At 47.0% G+C, this 22,098-nt stretch overlaps 1 protein-coding gene across 2 annotated transcripts in view; it reads right to left on the bottom strand.

The window, feature by feature from the left end:
* Positions 1-22,098, bottom strand: part of LOC143284621 (A disintegrin and metalloproteinase with thrombospondin motifs 9-like) — a 119,021-nt gene that overhangs the window by 62,735 nt on the left and 34,188 nt on the right. For both annotated transcript variants that reach the window (XM_076591477.1, XM_076591478.1), the window contains exons 3-4: positions 8,709-8,880; positions 3,841-4,136 (exon numbers count right to left, since the gene is read on the bottom strand). In XM_076591477.1, coding sequence (XP_076447592.1) covers positions 3,841-4,136; positions 8,709-8,880 — 468 coding nt within the window. The remainder of the gene's footprint in view (positions 1-3,840; positions 4,137-8,708; positions 8,881-22,098) is intronic.

Genomic DNA, 22,098 nt, shown 5'->3' with positions numbered 1-22,098 from the left:
TTCAGTCCCCCTCACACCCACACACTCACCCTCACACACAGAGGACAGGACCAGGTGGGAGAGACAGACAGACGATGAAGCGGGTCCATCAGACGAGCAGTTCATGCCGCACAGATTACATGGCTGTGATATCAGCGCTGTGCTCACCCCCCCCCCTCCCCTCCCCAACACGTGTCTCTCCGCCACCTCAAGGCCCAGCGTGCAGCACCCACCTCTCCCCTTACACACCCACCCACCCACCATCAACGTCACTCCAACCCCTCCGCCCCCTCTCCCCGCCTGCCTCCTCCTCCCTCTCTCCAATCGGCTTCTTCCAAACTCAGCACGAAACGTGACCCCAGATTATCTCAGGCCGTTGCCATACACATGCTCCCATCAAAAATCCACGGGACGCAAATCCGATCCCCTCAACCCCTTACCTCACCCTTACCCTCACCCCCCCCACACACCACCCTTACCCTCACCCCCCCCACACACACACCACCCTTACCCACACCCCCACACACACCACCCACGTTTCCTCCCCATCTCTCTCCTGATCTGCTGGTCTTGGCATCGCTATCTACCCCCCCTCCCTCCCCGCCTCATCTGATCCCAGACTGTTGTGGGAATTGAAGAAAATTGCTTACTCAGCAAGCCAGGCGGAAACAGGAGCAGGAGGGGAGGGAAAAGGAAGAGAAAAAGAATATGTAGGCCTACATGAAAAATCAGAAATAAAATAAAACCGGTAAGAGAGGTGGGGGGGGGGGAGGGGGGAGGGAAACAGGTGGTGAGGGTGAAGAGGCAAAAGGTGAGTGGAGAAGTAACGCCCACATTATCATCACAGCACAGTACTTACCTACCTACCTACCACACACCCTGTCACTGCACGTGCGCTCCTCTCTCCGTCTGCGTGGGGAGCTGTGTGCATCTGTTTGCGCATGAGTGTGTGTGTGCGCGCCAAGGGAGAGGAAGACACAGAGCGAGTGAGAGAGAGAACCCACAGAGAGAGAAAGAGAGAAAATGACTATGTCCATTCAGCGTTACAACGCCCTTCAGACAAGGGGACGAGACAGAACAAGAAATACTTGTGAACACCTCTCCTGAACACCACTCCGGTGAACACATCTCCGGTGAACACCTCTCCTGAACACATCTCCGGTGAACACCTCTCCAGTGAACACATCTGCAGTAACTTGCCTTGTCACAATAAACACAGACGCGTACGCGTGACTTCAATCAAACACAAACTGAGTCACGCACGCTCACATTCGCTCAAGATCGTGAGCATCAAGCCGCAACCATCCCTGTCCCCCAACTTTACTCACTCACACACACACACACACACACTCACACACACACACACTTCAAGGGAAGAAGTCTGCCATCTGAACATGATTTCGGCACGTGATATACGTTGTGAGAGAGAGAGAGATGAGCGAACTACATGGTCTGATTGAAAACAAAACCAAAACCAAACAAGAGAGGCAAGGCCTTCAAGACTCACTTGTGATAAATTAAGTCCCCTAGCATTATTTACAGAGTAATTTCCCTTTTTTACCATCTGCACCAAAAACGTTTGCAAAATAAATAAAAATTCCACGCTTAGCAAAAGAAGTTCCTGTTTGAACAGAAAATGATAATAATGACTCCTCTTGTTGTTGTGTCAGAATAAGAGGTGAAAATGCCAAGTTTAGAGAATACAAAAAATATAAATATAATAGTAAGTGCAGTTTGCATATAATTAGGCTTCTTTTTTATTTTTTTTTGTGCCCATCCCAGAGGTGCAATATTGTTTTAAACAAGATGACTGGAAAGAACTGAATTTTTCCTATTTTTATGCCAAATTTGGTGTCAACTGACAAAGTATTTGCAGAGAAAATGTCAGTGTTAAAGTTTACCACGGACACACGGACACACACACACACACACACACACACACACACACACACACACACACACACAGAGAGAGAGAGAGAGAGAGAGAGACAACCGAACACCGGGTTAAAACACAGACTCACTTTGTTTACACAAGTGAGTCAAAAATCAGAAATGGAACGATGGCAAGAGAGGTGGAGAGAAAGCAAAGGCGGTCAGTGATGTTTATCGTTCTCTTCAACACGAATGAGGTCATGCCTGTGAAACACTGTCAGATTTCCAGACATGTTTACCTTCTCCGGAGAGGTGTGTCATCTATGACAGTAGATACCTTTGAAAACCCCACCCCCACCCTCTACTCACACACCACTATCCAAAACAAGCAACAAACAAAGAAACCTGAATTATCATCATCATTGACATGAGTAAGCCAGTGACGAGTCAGGTCTGCAAGTCCCCTGTAACACAGTCATCTGACCACAATCTCCCCGAGCTGTATCAGTTTAATATCATCTTCTTTGATGAACAGACTATAAATAACTAAACGAACTATCCTCGGGCAGTAAGCCACATATTTCTATCCCCTGTAACACAGTGATGTGACCTCAATAACCCCAGGCTGTAAGCCACAGATTTCTACCCCCTGTAACACAGTGATGTGACCTCAATAACCCCAGGCTGTAAGCCACAGATTTCTATCCCCTGTAACACAGTGCTGTGACCTCACTCTCCCAAGGCTGTAAGCCACAGATTTCTATCTCCTGTAACACAGTGCTGTGACCTCAATATCCCCAGGCTGTAAGCCACAGATTTCTATCCCCTGTAACACAGTGCTGTGACCTCAATATCCCCAGGCAGTAAGCCACAGATTTCTATCCCCTGTAACACAGTGATGTGATCTCAATATCCCCGGGCTGTGAGCCACAGATTTCTATCCCCTGTAACACAGTGATGTGATCTCAATATCACCGGGCTGTAAGCCATAGATTTCTATCCCCTGTAACACAGTGATGTGATCTCAATATCCCCGGGCTGTAAGCCACAGATTTCTATCCCCTGTAACACAGTGATGTGATCTCAATATCCCCGGGCTGTGAGCCACAGATTTCTATCCCCTGTAACACAGTGCTGTGACCTCAATATCCCCGGGCTGTAAACCACAGATTTCTATCCCCTGTAACACAGTGATGTGACCTCAATATCCCCGGGCTGTAAACCACAGATTTCTATCCCCTGTAACACAGTGATGTGACCTCAATATCACCGGGCTGTAAGCCACAGATTTCTATCCCCTGTATTGACGTGTTGGGTATGGCTTCGTATTTCGCGACGTCCGTGGACGTGTCACTAAAACGTCATCTGTGACGTATCAATACGTCATATTATCACCTGGTAACGCATCTGGGACACTGCTGCTTCTGTTCTGGGTACCTGGGAAGCCTGATATCACGTGGAATGTGTGTGTGTGTGTGTGTGTGTGAAAGACGGTGGACGGAAGGGCGAGGGAGAGAGGCAAAGAGAGAGAAGGGAGAGAGGCAAAGAGAGAGAGGGAGAGAGAGAGGAGAGAGAGAGGGAGTGAGAGAGGGGGAGAGAGAGGGAGTGAGAGAGGGGGAGAGAGAGGGAGAGAGAGGGGGAGAGAGAGGGAGGAAAGGGAAAGAGAGAGGAGAAAGAGGGAGAGAGAGAGGGGGGAGGAGAGAAAGTGGGGGAGAGAGGGAGGAGAGAGAGGGAGCGAGAGGCAGAGAGAGAGGGGGGAGAGAGGGAGAGAGAGAGCGGGAGAGATGGAGAGAGCGGGGAGAGAGAGAGGAGAGAGAGGGGGGAGAGGGAGGGAGAGAGGATGGAGAGGGGGGAGAGAGAGAGGAGAGAGAGAGAGGGAGGAGAGAGAGGGAGAGAGCGGGGGGATAGCGGGAGGAGAGAGAGGGGGAGGGGGAAAGGATGTGACACACACACACTGTGACACACTGTGACACACACACAGGCACTGACCATGGACATGAGGGTCAGCACGTACTGCTCCACAGCAGGCCCGTGGTAGTCAAACATGTGACTGTCCACCACCACCATGGTCTCCACGCGGTACTTCCTTGACACCCCCGGGGACCGCCTCCTCCGCCCGGACCTCGCCCTCATGCTGCCCAGGCCGCCCTGCACGTGGCCTGAAGCTGGCTGTGGAGGCGGGCTGACGAGGGTGGAGTGTGAGTCAGGGTCTGAGGAGCTGTCTTCTCCTTGGTCCGGCCTGCCGCTTCCCCCTCTTTCTTTTAATCGGCCGTGTTTGACATGTCCTGGAAACCAGTGGAAGGGGGGAAAGGGTTAAGGTTTGGTTTGGTTTTAGCTTCAGTTCCATTCCACCTCGCTCCTTCTTTATATTCCTAAGGATAGTTTTGTGCATAAGCCTATTATGTGTGTACTACGCATTCGTAACTCGTACGATGTGTGTGTGTGTGTGTGTGTGTGTGTGTGTGCGAATGTGAGCGCCTCGCGCACGCACGCTTGTATGTGTGTGAGTGTACGATATAACGGTGAGGGGATATCCTGATCCAAAGTAAACCTTTTGTCAGCGAGGCATGGAGTCGGAGTCTAAACGTTCCAAGCCGCCCCCTGTTACACAAGCAGTAAACAAGATAACGTCAACACACACCCCGTCATGCTAACTGTTACACAAGCAGTAAACAAGATAACGTCAACACACACCCCGTCATGCTAACTGTTACACAAGCAGTAAACAAGATAACGTCAACACACACAAGCAGTAAACAAGATAACGTCAACACTCGCCCCGTCATGCTAACTGTTACACAAGCAGTAAACAAGATAACGTCAACACACACACACCCCGTCATGCTAACCGTTACACAAGCAGTAAACAAGATAACGTCAACACACACCCCGTCATGCTAACCGTTACACAAGCAGTAAACAAGATAACGTCAACACACACCCCGTCATGCTAACCGTTACACAAGCAGTAAACAAGATAACGTCAACACACACCCCGTCATGCTAACGTTACACAAGCAGTAAACAAGATAACGTCAACACACACCCGGTCATGCTAACTGTTGCACAAGCAGTAAACAAGATAACGTCAACACACACCCCGTCATGCTAACTGTTACACAAGCAGTAAACAAGATAACGTCAACACACACCCCGTCATGCTAGCAAACTGTTACACAAGCAGTAAACAAGATAGAGCCAACACACACCCCGTCGCGTCTGCTGGTTTCACGGGACTGGGGAAGAAGGGGGCGGAGGGAGGGGGGCGAGATCACAGAGAAAGACAAACACAACGGCAATTGTTCAAACAGCCTGGAAAAGGACTGATTGTCCAGACACTCTGGAAAAGGACTGACTGTCCAGACAGCCTGGAAAAGGACTGATTGTCCAGACAGCCTGGAAAAGGACTGATTGTTCCAGACAGCCTGGAAAAGGACTGATTGTTCAGACAGCCAGGAAAAGGACTGATTGTCCAGACAACCTGGAAAAGGACTAATTGTTCCAGACAGCCAGGAAAAGGACTGATTGTCCAGACAGCCTGGAAAAGGACTGATTGTTCCAGACAGCCAGGAAAAGGACTGATTGTCCAGACACTCTGGAAAAGGACTGACTGTCCAGACAGCCAGGAAAAGGACTGATTGTTCCAGACAGCCTGGAAAAGGACTGATTGTTCCGCCAGAGTGTAGCGACCCAAGTACAGGCTCTGGGAGAGGCGGGCAGCCTTCACACAAACACAACAATGTGTGTACTTGTCAACACAAACCACACAATGTGATTCCCATATTCACCTCCATTCCATATCGTAGACAACGCGCGTGTGGTGACAAAAAAATAAGACTGAATAATACTGTGAAAAGTGTGTATGTATGTGACGATAAATTATGAACTGAATGTTGATGATGAGGTGACTGCTACTGGTCGAAACGGACGCCACAGTCAGTGCAGATTCACAGGCCGTGTCCTGGCCACAGTCACTGCAGATTCACAGGCCATGTCCTGACCACAGTCACTGCAGATTCACAGGCCATGTCCTGACCACAGTCACTGCCTCACACGGTGCATGGGTATCGTGACCAACAAGAACACAGCCAGAAAGCGCTAACTGTTCCCTGTTACATGTTGTTCCAAGGACAGTGTTATTACTGTTCTTCCCCCCTTCTATTTGTTCATGCATCTTTTTTTTAAACTTTTTTCACCCAGAGGCCTGACAAAGCGCGTTGGGTTACGCTGCTGGTCAGGCACCTGCTTAGCAGATATGGTGTAGCGTATATGGATTTGACGCTTCCATAAGTAACTGAACTGAACCTTCTTCTTCTTCTTCCTTCCCCCATCCTCACCCGCGTTCTTTCCTTTCGTTAATACCGGCCATTGAAACAAGGTGTGAATTGACGGGGAAGCTGCCAGTGCCTGCATCACACTTGGGGACCTGTTTCCCTGTTGTGTGGTCATCCCTGTACCCCTTTATCCTACACCCCCTACCTCCCTGTTTCCTGACCACCACCCGTTGTGTGGTCATCCCTGTATCCCCTTACCACTCCCATTCCTAACCCCCCCCCCTCTCCCCCACCCCGCTCCCCCCCTCGCTCCCTCCAACCTCCATCACTGTCAGAGAGCTGCATTTCTCTCCCTTGCATTCTGGTGATTTCCCCTGTCAAATTGCGCGTTCCTCGCGTTCAAAATGGCTTCTTTCCGGTCTGAACGGTATGTTCATCTGTCTTACATGTGACCTTTTCCTCTATCTCTAACAGGCTCATATACCTTACATTTACGTTTTTTATCTTACAGAGACGTCAATCTGCCATACATACATACAGCCTTCCCGCCTATCTAAAACATTCGTTTGTCTTATAAACAAACCTTTTTCTCAGTGCTGCTACCTAGTTTCTAAATAAATGTTCCCCTTTATCTCAAAGGTATGTTCTTACTATCTCCATCAGAGACATAACTGGTGTAACTGGTTCCAGACACACTTCAGAGTGAGTCAAGCACAGCCCTTCACAAAGTCCTACACTTTAACATCACACAGACAAAAAGGGTATTCAGTTACAGGTGTGTAATGATGTTTATGGGCGTGTCCTCATGCGTGTATGACAGGATGTTAGTGTGTGTGTGTGTGTGTGTGTGTGTGTGTGTGTGTGTGTGTACAAGAGTTTGAAAGCAACAACACGTATGACGTGATTGATGTATGCCAATACATCTTACCAGCGTAGAAATATTTGTCACACTGCCTGCCGTGCGTGCGTGCGTTTGAACAACACCTTGTTTTCTTGATATCCCTTGGCGTGTATTCCTGAATGTGTGCATGTCTCTACGTGTCTGCCTCACCTACACGCGTGGCTTGCAAATGAGCGCGTGCCAGTGTGTATGCATGATGTGGACTCAAGACGTTACCATGAACGGCGAAGAAGAAGAAGAACAGCAGCAACAATATCGACAACAACAACAAGACAGCACAACGTACTCCCAAGAGAAGAGGGGACAGCGGGAAGGGGGTGGGGGGAGGGAGAGAAGAGGCGCTGATGATACAGCCGTTAACGTTCAGCCGTTTGGTGAACTCATCCAGACAACGACAAAAACGGCAACAGGAGAATGAAGAAACAACATGTCCAAACCACGCAAAGGTTGTTTACTTTCCTGTCAGAAAAAGAGCGAATACTCTCGTCTTCACCTCGGTCTTTACTGAAAGTTACAGGGCGGAAAGGTCAGAGGTGTGAGGTGTGGACTCATTCTGTTGTCAGGTTTCTGCAAGATCCATTGAAAGCATTTCTATAGTGCTCTCACCCCCCGAGGCTCACAACGCACTCGATAAAAAAAGGTCATCCTCTGTGTCCTTGACCTTCGTTCAAGGTCATCTGCTGACCTCGGCGTTTGAAATTGTGTTCTGACGGTCAAACAGTTCCTGTGGCTGTTGTGACAGTAGCGGCAGCAGCAACAGAAGCAGCAGCAATAGTATTCTGTTTCACCTTGAAGCAAGGATAACGATGTGCAAGTGATCGAGGGGTTCAAAGGACTTTGAAATGTCACTGCCAACAGTCCCCACAGTGGTGGTTTTAGAGTTGACCCTTCACCGATTTCATCAATGACAAGTGGCGCCATAAATAATGAGATAATAACATGACATAACATGATGTGAAGTAACGTGACATAACATAATACAACACAACACAACATGACATTACACAATACAATATAATGTAATATATTATGATGTAACACGATCTCATATAATAAGATATAAAACAGCCTCCTCACCGACACAGTCAATGAGAGAGGACTGACATTCGGCAATCCATGACTGAACGCCACAGCCGCGGGCTGGCTGAAGAGGGAGCGGATGTTGCTGTTGGTGTTTATTTCCAGCTATGTCTGGCACTTCGAGCAAATGACGAGGTGCTGCTGTTGTGTGTGTGTGTGTGTGTGTGTGTGTGTGTGTGTGTGTGTGTGTGGCTGTGTGTGTGTGTGTGGATGTGCGTGCGTGTGTTTGAGGGGGGGGGTTGTTGTTGTTGTTGTGGGTGAGTGTGTGTGTGTGTGTGTGTGTGTGCACATCCATTTTCATCTTAAATTTTAAAAGGCAGTTCGAAAGAAGTGCAGGGGAAAGAAGGGACGTAATATGAACTCAGGTCATTGACTTTTGTGTGTTTTGAAAAACAGAGCTCGTCCCACCCCTCACAACACTCCTCTCTCTCCCTCCATCTCCTTTTTCTCTCTCCCCCTCTCTCTCTCTCCCCTCTATCTCTTTTTGTCTCTCTCTCTCCTCTCTCTCGCTCTATCACACACACGCACGCACGCACGCACACACACACACACACACACACACACACACACACTCACAGAGAGAGAGAGAGAGAGGCAGATACCTGTAACGGAACAGTTGAAGAGCGGAGTGTCCTCAGACTGTCCGTGTTGTTGTTGCCGGTAGATGATGTGCGGCCTCTCATGCAGAGGTACTGAGGATGACGATGATGACAGCGATGTGTTCTTCAATGGCTCGATGAAATACCGACCACTGTGCATGTCAATAATGCCTCTCTGAAATCAATAGAAACAAGAAACGTTTGGGTGTCTGACACAACAGACTTCATGTCTTGTTTCTGTAGTAGTTGTAGTATTAGTCGTAGTAGTAGTAGTTGTTGTTGTTGTTGTTGTCGTCGTCGTTGTCGTTGTTGTTGTCTTCAGCTTCGTGCTTTTCCATTCTGATATTAAACGAAATGGGGGGGGGGGTGTTTTGTACGTGTATGTTTGTACGGGTGTGTGTGTGTGTGTGAGTTCGTTTTGAACCTGAAATCGCGTGCCCACATAGACACGTGGGTTGGACATGCCATGAGTGTGAGTGAACACACAGGTTACTTGTGTGGCCTGTGGTGAGGGTGTGAGAGAAACAGAAGAGAAGTTGAATACACAGACCTTTCATCTGTGATGGCTGGACCCACCCTACAGGGCACACACACATACATACACACACACCCTCCCCCCCACACACACACAACCACACCCACACACACCGTCATACACCGTCACACACACACACACACACACACACACACACACACACACACACACACACACACACACACACACACACACACACACACACACACACACACACACACACACACACACACACACACTACACACACACACACAACACACACACACACACACACACACACACACCGTCACACACACCGTCACACACACACACACACACACACCGTCACACACACATACACAGTCACACACACACACACGCACACACACACACACACACACACACACACACACACTCACCACCCACCCACCCATACACACACACACACACACACACACACACACACACCACACCACCCACACACACACACACACACACACACACACACACACACACACACACACACACACACACACACACACACACACAGTGACGAAAGAGGAACGTGGGAAAGAATGACAGCCACGTCCAAGTCAAACACAACAACGCCGTTATTGGGGAAGGTGGAAAGGAAGGAAGGACGGAAGGAAGGGAAGAAAGAGAGAGAGAGGGAGGGAGGAAGGAAAGAAGGAAGGAAGGGATGCAGGCAGTTGGTAGAGACTGATGGACGGAACGACCTCACGAGAGAGGATGAAGAAGTGACAAGTGTTCGGACCTTCCGGACCCAACCTGACTCTTGGAACAACCAACCTGAACCAGTGGTCAGGGTGACCCCTTCAGTCACAGTGATTGAACTGTGAGGAAATCAACACATGTCCATCATCCACCACTGAGGTGTGACGGGAAGGAAGTGAACATGGAGCTGACCTGTGGTGGGGCATGTGACCAACCTACACATCTAGTGAGAGGGACAGAGACAGACTCAGATTCAGATGGTTTATTCATTTTAGGACTCGGTCCCTCATGAAGGGGAATGTGAACACACAATGATTGTATACGAGACAGAGACACAGAGAGGGAGGGCAGAGACAGGCACAGACAGGCAGACAGGTAGGCAGGCTGACAGACAGACAGAGAAACAGAGAGAGACAGACACACAACCAGACAGACACACAGACGAAAAAAACCAGACAAACAGGGACGAGGAGAGAGAGAGGCAGAAAGACAGAGTGAAACAGACACACAACCTGACAGACACACAGACAAACAGGCAGAGACTAACAGAGACAGACATACAGACACACAGCCTGACAGACACACAGACAAACGAACTAACACAGAAAGGTAGAGACAGAGAGACAGAGACAGTGTCAAGTCCACACAGCACCAGAGACAGACAGAGACAGTGTCAAGTCCACACAGCACCAGAGACAGACACAGTGTCCAGTCCACACAGCACCAGAGACAGACAGAGACAGTGTCAAGTCCACACAGCACCAGAGACAGACACAGTGTCCAGTCCACACAGCACCAGAGACAGACACAGTGTCCAGTCCACACAGCACCAGATACAGACACACCAGAGACAGACACAGACAGTGTCCAGTCCACACAGCACCAGAGACAGACAGAGACTGTCCAGTCCACACAGCGCCAGATACAGACAATGTCCAGTCCACACAGTACCAGATACAGACAATGTCCAGTCCACACAGCACCAGATACAATGTCCAGTCCACACAGCACCAGATACAGATCAGTCTGAGGCCTCACTTCACTGGCGGGTCCTCCATTACTGTCGTCACTTCCGCACCGGAAGAGATTCTCTGAGGACAACAACTGCCTGCTGAGTACTGGGTCTCCGCTCACTCCTTCTGCCTTTGAGTGGTGTGTGTGTGTGTGTGTGTGTGTGTGTGTGTGTGTGTGTGTGTGTGTGTGTGTGTGTGTGTGTGTGTGTGTGCGACGGTGTGTGAGAGAGAGAGAGACAGAGACAGAGAGAGAGAAGGACAAAGAGAGATGAAAGACAGATAGGCAGTCAGACAGACGGACACACGGCGCACACATGTTGTATGAGTGGGCGTGTGTGTACCAAAATAGCTCAGGGACCGGCAGAGCGGTAAGCAGACATGTGGATATAGACTGTGACACTCAGCGTTACTACATTGATCTCCACATCAACAGCACTTTCGGAAGCGTGGCTGCACAGCAAGATGGGGGAAGGGGAGGAAAGAGTTGAGGAAGTGGGGCGGAGGGGGGGGGGAGTGATATGCAGACTTTAGAGATAAAAAGACCGATAGACAGAGAAAGTGAGGGGGTGAGACTGGAGGAGTGACAGTGATTCAGAGAGCAGCCACAGCAGAAAAACACTCGTCATCTGCTTCATCTTGACCTTGAAACACAAAGCTGGCCATGACGCATGTTTGCCGATGGAGAGAAATAATGTGTGTGTGTGTGTGTGTGTGTGTGTGTGTGTGTGTGTGTGTGTGTGTGTGTAAGAGAAAGAGAGAGAGGAGAGAGATTTACACTGAAGGGTCACTCTGTTGTGAAGTGTTTCCTGTTGCTGCCCATCCACACAACTTTTTTCTGCCGTGATCACTCTCTTCAGGGACAGTGAGAGAGAGGAGAGAGGGGGGGGGAGAGGGGGGAGAAAGAGGGGGGGAGATGGATAGTGGGACAAACAGGGGGGAGGAGAAACGGGAAGTGAAGAGACAGCCAAAAAAAAGGTAATGTACATACATGTAATATACACGCACACTTCAGTACGCACGAACATGCGCACGTGGTAGAAGTTTCCCACATCGACTGACTTCATTACATGTCTGACCAGTGAGAGAGGGGGGCGGGGGGTGCCAGTGAACGTCGTAGCGCCTCTGTTCCGATCATGCTGCACCCCCTCCCCCCTTCGCCCTGTGTCCCCCTCCCCTGTCAGGTGGTGGCCAGGTGCTGGCAGAGCGTGGCTCGTGGCAGATGGCCGTGTTTCACGTGCTCTCTGTCACTGGCCCACATTCAGTGCGGGGTCAGACAGACGATAGACCCCCCCGCCCCCCTGTCCTGCCCTTCCGCCACACACTCCGCCTTCCCCTCACTGAGATGTATGTCTGTGGTTCCCCCGGCACTTCTTCCCGCCATCCCCCACCCCATCCCCCCCCAACCCCCCCACAGCTGGCTTGGCACGGAGCACCCACACAGCGCGTGGCGCACCTGTCCACACACCCCGCTCCACAACTCAGGTGGAAAGATACAATGCTATTACGTAGACAACGTGCGCATTCTCTCGTTACGCGTGTACGAGTGGTCACACACACACACGCACACACACACACACACACACACACACAGAGAGGCATGAGACAATTCAGACACGATAAAAAACGATGGGTCAACACTATGACTATTACTGACTGACGTGCATGGGCACTGAGAGACTGGCGCGAAGACTGAGGGGCGTTGGGAGAGACAGAGAAATCGAAATAACTTCCTTGCTCAAGTTACTGTAGGGATATCAAAAAGCATACGGTGGACTGTTTTCATCCTACCCACGTGAAGAAAATTTAGGAATTAGAGAAAATGGTTAAATGATAACAAATGAATAAATTAGAAAGAGGTAGAGAGAAAAGCTTAATGGACGGAGAGACGGGAGTGATTCCCCTTTATCGCTGAGCAGGAAGCGGAAATGAAGAAGGCGCATGCCTTTTAGCGTGTTATCGACAAGTGGCGTGTCGGGTCAGGGCTTACAGCTGTGGGCGACTCCTCGTGTTTGCGCCTCCCTGGAACTGTGTGGTGCTCTGAAAAAGTGGAAAAACCCCGCCACGGCCCACTATCACAGGGGGGCGCAAACTGAGGCACTCACCGGTCATACCTGCGAGACTGGGGTCGAGCCAATTTGTGCCCCTTGGAGAAAGGAGCTTATCTGGGATAGGATGGCTGTGCGGTGCGGGGCTGAGAGCAACAGTTGGCCGTCCCCCTCACCCCATCCACCCCTCCGGTTACAACCCACCCCAACATTTTTTTCCCCTTTTTTTCATAATGAAGACTGACATTTCGAGATAATTCAATCAGTGAGAAGTGATGTCTGAGATCTGGAGCTTGTGTGTAAAAGGGTGAGAGACAACGATTGTGTTTATATTAATATGCCGTGTGTCTGTCTGGGTGTGGAGAACCAACATGTAAATAGTTCTTTTAGTAGGGGGCATTAAATATAAATCTTGCACTTTGTGATAAAAACATAATAATTGACATACATGTACAATAAGTTCTAATGAACCCATTAAGCGAGGGATCCACTTTTCCAGTGGCTTGTGGCAAGCGTAAAAATTAATTAAAATTAATTACGAAGACCATTTATACCACTCACACGCGAATGGGACACCATAGTATTTAGCAAGGCAGGATGTGGCGTGACCCCGGCCTGACCCGCAGCTGTCAGCACCTTCCCTATTTCAGAGACTGGCGCTTAGCGCGCACTGCGCTGGTTTGGTTGTTCTCATCGCCCATGGCAGACCAGAAACTGAAGTACGGCAATCCTTAGCGACAAAAGTTAGATTTTTAAAACGAAAGTGTTATGCCTTTTTCTTTCTTTCCTTTTAAATTAAAAAAAAAAATCATTAAAAAAAAGCTGCTATTGAAGTGTGGTAATCAACAATAGGGTATTGCTATTGCGTTTAATTTTTAGATGAAAGTATTATATAACTGTAACTGTACAGTTTACAAAATGAGTGAATAAATAAATTAATAAATAGATAAATGAATAAATAACGAAAGAAAGAATTACACACAGAGAGAGAGAGAGAGAGAGAGAGAGAGAGAGAGAAGAAAATTAAAAAGAGATTGTTTTGTTTGTACAAGACAAAATAAGCTAATTAATTTACGGACTTAATGGTAGCTATTGACAACCCTGCAGATTGCATATTCTGTAAGGAAGTATGGTTACATTGATTTTTTTTCGTATGATTAGAGCATATAGCCCTGAAGAGGCCTTCACAGTTGACAGGGTTCTGAACAATGTGAAACTGAAACTTAAAGAAATGAGCTCGCCACAACTGTCTTGCTTTGTTCTCAGAGAGTTATGTCATGTCAATGCAGACAAGTATGTGGTTGCTGTGATCCGCCACAGTCCAAGTCGATGACTGAAGACGTGGTGGAAATCAATTGGAATCTTTGTGCGTGATGTCAAACAGCATCACAAGAAACTTTGATCTGCCCAACCAAGCGAGAATGTGCTGGTTACGCCTATGTTACTGAAACCTTTGCTGATTTTAAAAGATTAGGACATTGCCCAATTCTGTTGATCTGTCTTTGTTTGATGAAGGAGATGGATATGAAGCAACGTTTCTACATTTTTCTAAGTGGCAGAAGAGATGTAGAACAGAGGAAAGCAGGGACAACCTCTAAAGGGAGACTGGGAGCATATATATATATATATATATATATATATATATATATATATATATATATAAGAATTTCAAATCCAGTGCTAGTCCTGTGAAAACAAGAAACCTGTTTGGTATTCATGCGAATAAATTAATGCATTTTTTTAAACAGTGATGAGGGTATACTACAAGGAGCTGGACTTAGGACTTGATTACAAGATGAGAAACTGTGCAGAAGAGCTTCAGGATAGATTTAGTTAAATTTGCTTCAGGGGACATGGTAACAATAGATGTGTACCATACACATGCTCATTTAACTCTATAGACGTGCTGACAATCTGTCAAATGCAAACTCACGAGAGAAAAATAAAGACATGAACGATGATATGTCTCAGTTGTGTAGAATATACACGTATGGACTGGCACAATCAGGAACCGAGCAAACTGAAGTGCATTCATCACGTATCAAACATAAACTTCGCACAGCTCTTCCAGACCCCATTGCCACTTTACAAAGCAGAGAACTGTCCTAATGTTTGACAAAAACCTCGGTGACACCATCAAGAAACACGCAGTTATGATTCAGAAGCCTCACATCTTGCAAAAACCGCTGAGCTGATTAGAAGTGATCTGTTGTAGCCAGATAGTTCATTCCAGGGCAAATTCATCCACAGAATGTCAAGAAAATTGTATACATTTCACCTTAAAGGCGCCCATCAGCATGATAACCAGTGGGCCAGATTCCATTGAAGAATTAACCACTCCACACCAGATTCAAACTGTTGTCAGTATATCACAGATAATTGCATATAAATGCATAAAATAATTAAAAGCAACATCACATATGCAGCGCAACAGGACACAGACATCATTCCTAATCTACTGGCCTTAAAGTTCATTGTCAGACAAGAAAGAAAGGGCTGGTTGAAATCCTTCATAGCCATGGCTTTGGAATCTCATACAAGCGTGTGTTGTCTATTTCAATAGATATTGCAAACAGTATATAGCAAAAATTTGAAACAGACGGTGTAGTTCTTCCGCCAAGAATGATGACAAACATTTACATAGTTGGAGCGGTCGACAAAACTGACCACATCTCAAGATTGACAACAGCGGGAGACACCTTCCATGGGATATTTGATGCAGAATAAGCATGAAGACGCAGAGGCAATTATGCACTTCACACCCCTAGTTCAGCAATCGGTGTCAGCCAGAATGGAAATAATGCCCCCCACCCCCCTCTCTGTCACCCACACAAAAGTGCATCCAGTTGCTCTGACCTCCAAAGACGTATAAATACCACCATGTATCGTCAGTGCAAAACCAGCCGTCAGACTTGAAAGCAAGACGCGCAACACTGAAAGTGAATGGTTGGTGTACTGCAAAGATGTCAGCGTAGTGAGCAAGGACGGAGGGGCGGATGAAGACATCAAGAACCGCATCAACAAAGCGAGGCATGCCTTCAACACCCTGCGGCCAATTTGGAACTCTATATCTCTTTCCACTCACACCAAACTGAGGACTGCAGGACAGAAGGCAGTCAGGCATCAGCGACAAGACCCACCACCCTTCCTTGGAAGCACTCTTTACCCTTATGAGAATGAGAAGGATTTTACTATTCTACAATCATTCTTCTCCACATTGAATCTAGTAAGTTCGATATTGTCTGTCAGTGCTGAAAGAAAGGCAAAACAAGCGAATTGAGCGTATATGTTTGCAGTTTTTGGTGAATGCTTGATATGAATTAAAAACGTATCCAAGCAAAAATGTTTTAGACAAGCGTGTGGTGCCTCTGGAAATTGGCAGAGCTGGTCGACCTTGATTATACTTACATTCAAAGATTTACGATTGATTTTCTTTAATTACAAGTATGTAATAACTAATGATAATAATAATAATAATAATAATGGTACTTATATAGCGCTGAATCTTGTGCAGAGACAAATCTAAGCGCTTTCGCACCAGTCATTCTCACGCATGCATAACTCTAAAACTGGAGAAACTAAAGACAAGGAAGAGGCAGGGAAGGGAGGCTATTTTGGGAAGAGGTGGGTTTTAAGGCCAGACTTGAAAGAGCTGAGTGTGGAGACTTGACGAAGCGAAAGAGGAAGTTCATTCCAATTGCAAGGTCCAGAGACAGAGAAAGAACGGCGGCCAACAGTCGAGAGTTTGAATCTGGGTATGCGTAAGTGGAGTGGATCCGAAGCTGATCGTAGTGAGCGCGATGGAGTGTAGAGGTGAAGGCAGCCACAGAGATAGGAAGGGGCTGATTTGTGAATACATTTGTAGCATAGAGTGCTGATCTTGTACTTTATTCGGTGTGAGACAGGGAGCCACTGGAGATGTTGCAAAAGAGGAGTGATGTGCTCAGATCTTTTCTTTCTGAGGACGAGTCGGGCAGCAGAATTTTGTATGCGCTAAAGGGACTGAATGGATGAAGCAGGCAAACCAGACAATAGAGAGTTACAGTAGTCAAGGCGAGAGAGAATGAGAGAAACGACAAGTCTAGATGTTGCGTCAATGGACAGATATTTCCGGATGGAACTGATGCGCCGCAGTTGACAGCAGCAGGATTGACATGTCTGATTGATAAATGTTTGCATGGACAGTGTGTTGTCAAGGACAACGCCGAGGTTCCTGACTGAACTGGACAGAGGGATGGATGTACTGCCAAGTTTGATTGTATTAGTTGTAATGGAAGAGAGTTTTTGTTTAGTTCCTATGATCATTGCTTCAGTTTTGTCCGCGTTCAATTGTAACTTATTTAGAGTCATCCAATTTTGAATATCCAGGAAGCAGTTAGATGTTTTTTGCAAGAGCGACAACAGTTTTTCAGGTGTATCAATTTCTGGAGTTGAGTGTCATCAGCATAAGAATTATGACTGACATTATGGCGGTTGATAATTTCAGCGAGAGGAGCAGTGTACAGTGTGAAGAGCACTGGGCCTAAAACAGATCCCTGTGGGACTCCATGTTCAATTTTAACGGGTTCAGACTGGAAATTATCAACAATGACAGACTGGAATCGATCAGTGAGATAAGATTTGAACCAGTTTAGAACAGTGCTGTTGATACCAAATGTAAAATGAAGACGGGAAAGAAGGTCTATCGTGTCAAAGGCGGCTGACAAGTCGAGAAGAGTGAGAAGGGAGATCTGTCCTGAGTCGGACGCTAGCAGTAGGTTATTCAGGATGTGGAGGAGAGTGGTTTCGGTGCTGTGGTCAGCACGATAGGCAGACTGAAATGGGTGGATGAGATTGTTGAAACAAAGGTGATTGTTGAGCTGCCATATCAGTATCATCAATGTCATACCTTAAGAGACTGAAGTACTTTGCAAAATATCAACTCATGGCAGAAGAAATTCAAAAAGAGGCTTAGTTGCTACATAAACGGCGCCCAAAGATCTAGACACATCTTTTTTCCCCTCCCTCTTCTTTTTAAAAAAAAAAAATTTTTTTTATTTTGTTTGTTGTTGTTTTTTGTTTGTTGTTTTTTAAAAATATTTTGTTTAGGGGACAAGTAGCCCAGAGAAAGATGAAAAATATGTACATGTTCTTTAAAATGTATGAGCAACATAACAGTGCACATTGAGATTAAACAACGACCAGTTAGCATCACTGACACTGTGACCTATTTTCTATTTTTATTTTATCTTTATTATTTTTGTCACGAAACACTCCTGAAGACATTTACATAACATAGCAAGTACATAATAGCATAATTAACATTCGGAGGCCACATTCTGGACATTTCCACGTGTGAAATTGGGTAAGAAAACGAAATAACCGAGAAAATAAGTGTCATTTGTTTTGAACTCAGTGACCTACTTTAGACGCTGACCACACCCACTTCCGGTGCAGTGATAAGGTGGATCCCTTGCTTAAATGAACCACAAATGAATAAGGAATAAGAAAAACCAAACAGAATGTTTTTATCATGAAGTGCAGCTTTCACCTGTTTTTCGGACTTAATGCCCCCTACTATTTCCAAAGTTTGGATTGCTGTCCTCCTCGCCTGTACAAGGTTTGACAATAACGAAAAGTGCCTGGAACTACCAACAGCTTTTGAAACCTTGCTTGACCTAAAACTGAAGGGTTGAAAGAGTTGTCGTCCGAAATTCACTAATCGCATTGCACAGAACGGAGCACACTGAGGGGTTAGCGTATTTCAGACAGACAGACACAGACAGTCAGACAGACATAGGGGTTGGCGTATTTCAAACAGACAGTCAGACAGACAGAGAGGTTGGCATATTTCAGACAGACAAATAGAGGGGTTAGCGTATTTCAGACAGACACAGACAGTCAGACTGACATAGGGGTTGGCGTATTTCAGACAGACAGACATAGGGGTTGGCATATTTCAGACAGACAGACAGAGGGGTTGGCGTATTTCAGACAGACAGTCAGACAGACAGACATAGGGATTGGCGTATTTCATACAGACAGTCAGACAGACAGAGGGGTTGGCGTATTTCAGACAGACAGACAGAGGGGTTGGCGTATTTCAGACAGGCAGACACAGTCAGACAGAGGGTTTGGCGTATTTCAGACAGACAGACACAGTCAGACAGAGGGTTTGGCGTATTTCAGACAGACAGACAGACAGAGGGGTGGCGTATTTCAGACAGAGAGGTTGTCGTGGCGTATTTCAGACAGATAGGTTGGCGTATTTCAGACAGACAGAGGGGGTGGAGTATTTCAGACAGACAGTCGGACAGAGGGGTTGGCGCATTTCAGACAGACAGAGGGGTTGGCGTATTTCAGACAGTCAGACAGACAGAGGGGTTGGCGTATTTTAGACAGACAAACAGACAGAGGGGTTGGCGTATTTCAGACAGACAGTCAGACAGAGGGGTTGGCGTATTTCAGACAGACAGAGGGGTTGGCGTATTTCATACAGTCAGACAGACGAAGGGGTTGGCGTATTTCAGACAGACAGTCAGACAGACAGAGGGGTTGGCGTATTTCAGACAGACAGACAGAGGGGTTGGTGTATTTAAGACAGACAGACAGAGATGGATGGTGGAGAGATACACACATACAGCTGAACAGACAGTGGCTGAGAAAAGATGAAGAAACACACACACGGACCGAGAAATACCACTGCTTTTTATTGATAATTTACCGTCACCAGTCGGCTAGACATTCCTACCCTACGCCTCTCTCTCACTCCCCCCACCCCACCCACCCATCCACACCGCCTCGCACCACCCTCTCTCTCTCTCTCACTCCCTCCTCTCTCTCTCTCTCTCTCTCTCTGTCTCTCTCACTCCTCCCCCCCCCCTCTCTCTCTCTCTCTCTCTCTCTCTCTCTCCCTCCCCCTTTCTCTCCCTCTCTCCACGCTGGCACCCTAAGCCACGTGCTGAAGAGAAATCAGTACCTGGAGCAGGTTAGGTTTTCAGCGTAGTGAACAACAACCTAAACACACGCAGACATCCCAAACCAGAATCGGGGTGGTGTGTGTGGGGGGCGGGGGGGGGGGGGGGGTAACTGAGGTTGTAGGGGGAAGATGGACAGAAGAAATAAGAGTGAAGGGAGGATGAAAAACAGAAGGAATAAGAATGGAGGGGGGGGGAGGAAGAACAGAAGGAATAAGAATGGAGGGAGGAGGAAGAACAGAAGGAATAAAAACGGAGGGACGAAGAACACAGAAGGAATAAGAATCATTCCTTTTGGGTAATGTGAAATGTACGTTGTAATGGGGTGGTTGTGTCGGTACAATGTGTGGCTTTTCCTCAGAACCCAGTCTGTATGGGAACTGACAAACAGACAAGAGACAGCGAGACAACACGAAAGGAATGCACGTACAGACAGACAGACATGAGGCAGAGAGACAACACGAAAGGGATGCACGTACAGACAGACAGACACACAGACATGAGACAGCGAGACAACACGAAAGGGATGCACGTACAGACAGACAGACAGACAGAAAGACAAACAGGCAGACAGACAGTGAAAGAGACAGACACATCAAGAAATGTGACTTAATATGTACGACAAGGAAACAACATTTCATGCTGAATCGGTCATGTTCAATCAGTGGTTCTGACACAGTAACTAATAACCAACAAACTGCTCCTCCCTCCTTCACTCTCACTCTCTGTCTCTGTCTCTCTCTTTCTTTCCTTCTGTATTCCCCTCGCCTTCTCTCTCTCATGACAAATTTCCATAGCTTCGCATTCTGTTCTGTACGGTAATTCTCCTGTGCTTTTTTAAAATGATTTTTCACGGGTTTACTTTTTCCCTTCGTGAAGGGCCAAGGCCGAGGTGTGTAAAAAAAAAAAAATAATAAATAAAATTTTTAAAAAAACACCTGACTCTCTCTGTCTCTCCCATCCTCTGTCTCTCTCTGTGTCTCTTTCTCACTCTACTATCCATCTGTCAATATGAGAGTGAGTGTGTGTGTGTGTGTGTGTGTGTGTGTGTGTGTGTGTGTGTGTGTGTTCTTCATAATATTTGTTCTTCTACACGACTTTTATTGTCTTCTCTCTTCTTCTCTCCCCTGCCTTCAAAATGATATGTGTGTGCTGTTGTAACTGACGTAGATTACCAAGGACAAATTGGAAGAATTGGCCATGCCTAAAATCTGAATCATTCAATAAAAAAACGTTTTGAGTTTGAGCTCTCTCTCCCTCTCTCTCTCTCCCTCTCTCTCTCTCTCTCTCTCTCTTTGAGCATCAGGTGGGTAGTGGCGGTGTAACGGGCTGTGTGCCCTCCTCAGGGCAGGCAGGTTTATCACCGGCCAGCTAGCACCAGTGACGCACTGGGAGCATTCCATCTCTCACTGCTCCTCCCATTACCAACCACCCACCCTTATCTGCCCCTCGGACACAATTGGCGGGGGGAGGGGGGGGGTGGGCAGGGGTGAAGAAGACGGGTGAGGATGAAGGTAAGGAAGGAAGGGGGTGACAGAAAAAGGGAAGGCGGAAGAACAAAGAGTGATTGAAAAGACTACAGAGAGGGAGAGAGAGAAGAGAAGAGAGAGAGACACAGAGAGAGAGAGAGAGAACACTGAACACTGAACACTGAAATGTTTAATGACATGTGGTGCAAATCAGAACAAAAATAGTGAAAGGAATGAAACAAAATGGAAGAGGAAAGGAACAACAACAAAAATATTTCAAGTCAAATAAACTCACTCTCAACCATCCATTTTTCAAGTTCATGAAACTAAAAATATTTTTTTGTCCATCTACTACTATAGCTATTAATATGTATTACCCTTCTTTCCAGTACTATGTGCTTCAGCAATTTACTTCGACAGTGATTTTATTGTGCCGTGGTCGTCATTCGTTTTAGTCACAACAATGATACCCATTCTCTTTGCACTGTTTGTTTTGGAAATGACGCATTTATCATGAACATTATCAAATGTTTTGCAGTGAAATAAAAAGTGCATTTCATCTTCCCTTTAGAACCAACATACTGGACACGGGGGGAATGTGGATGGGTCAGCATAAAACCACACTGGATGTGTCTTTAACTCACTCAGTACGGCCAGTCC

This window comes from Babylonia areolata, chromosome 8, assembly GCF_041734735.1.
Source record: "Babylonia areolata isolate BAREFJ2019XMU chromosome 8, ASM4173473v1, whole genome shotgun sequence".
Classification (NCBI taxonomy): Eukaryota; Metazoa; Mollusca; class Gastropoda; order Neogastropoda; family Buccinidae; genus Babylonia; species Babylonia areolata.
This window is presented reverse-complemented; position numbering and strand designations above follow the sequence as displayed.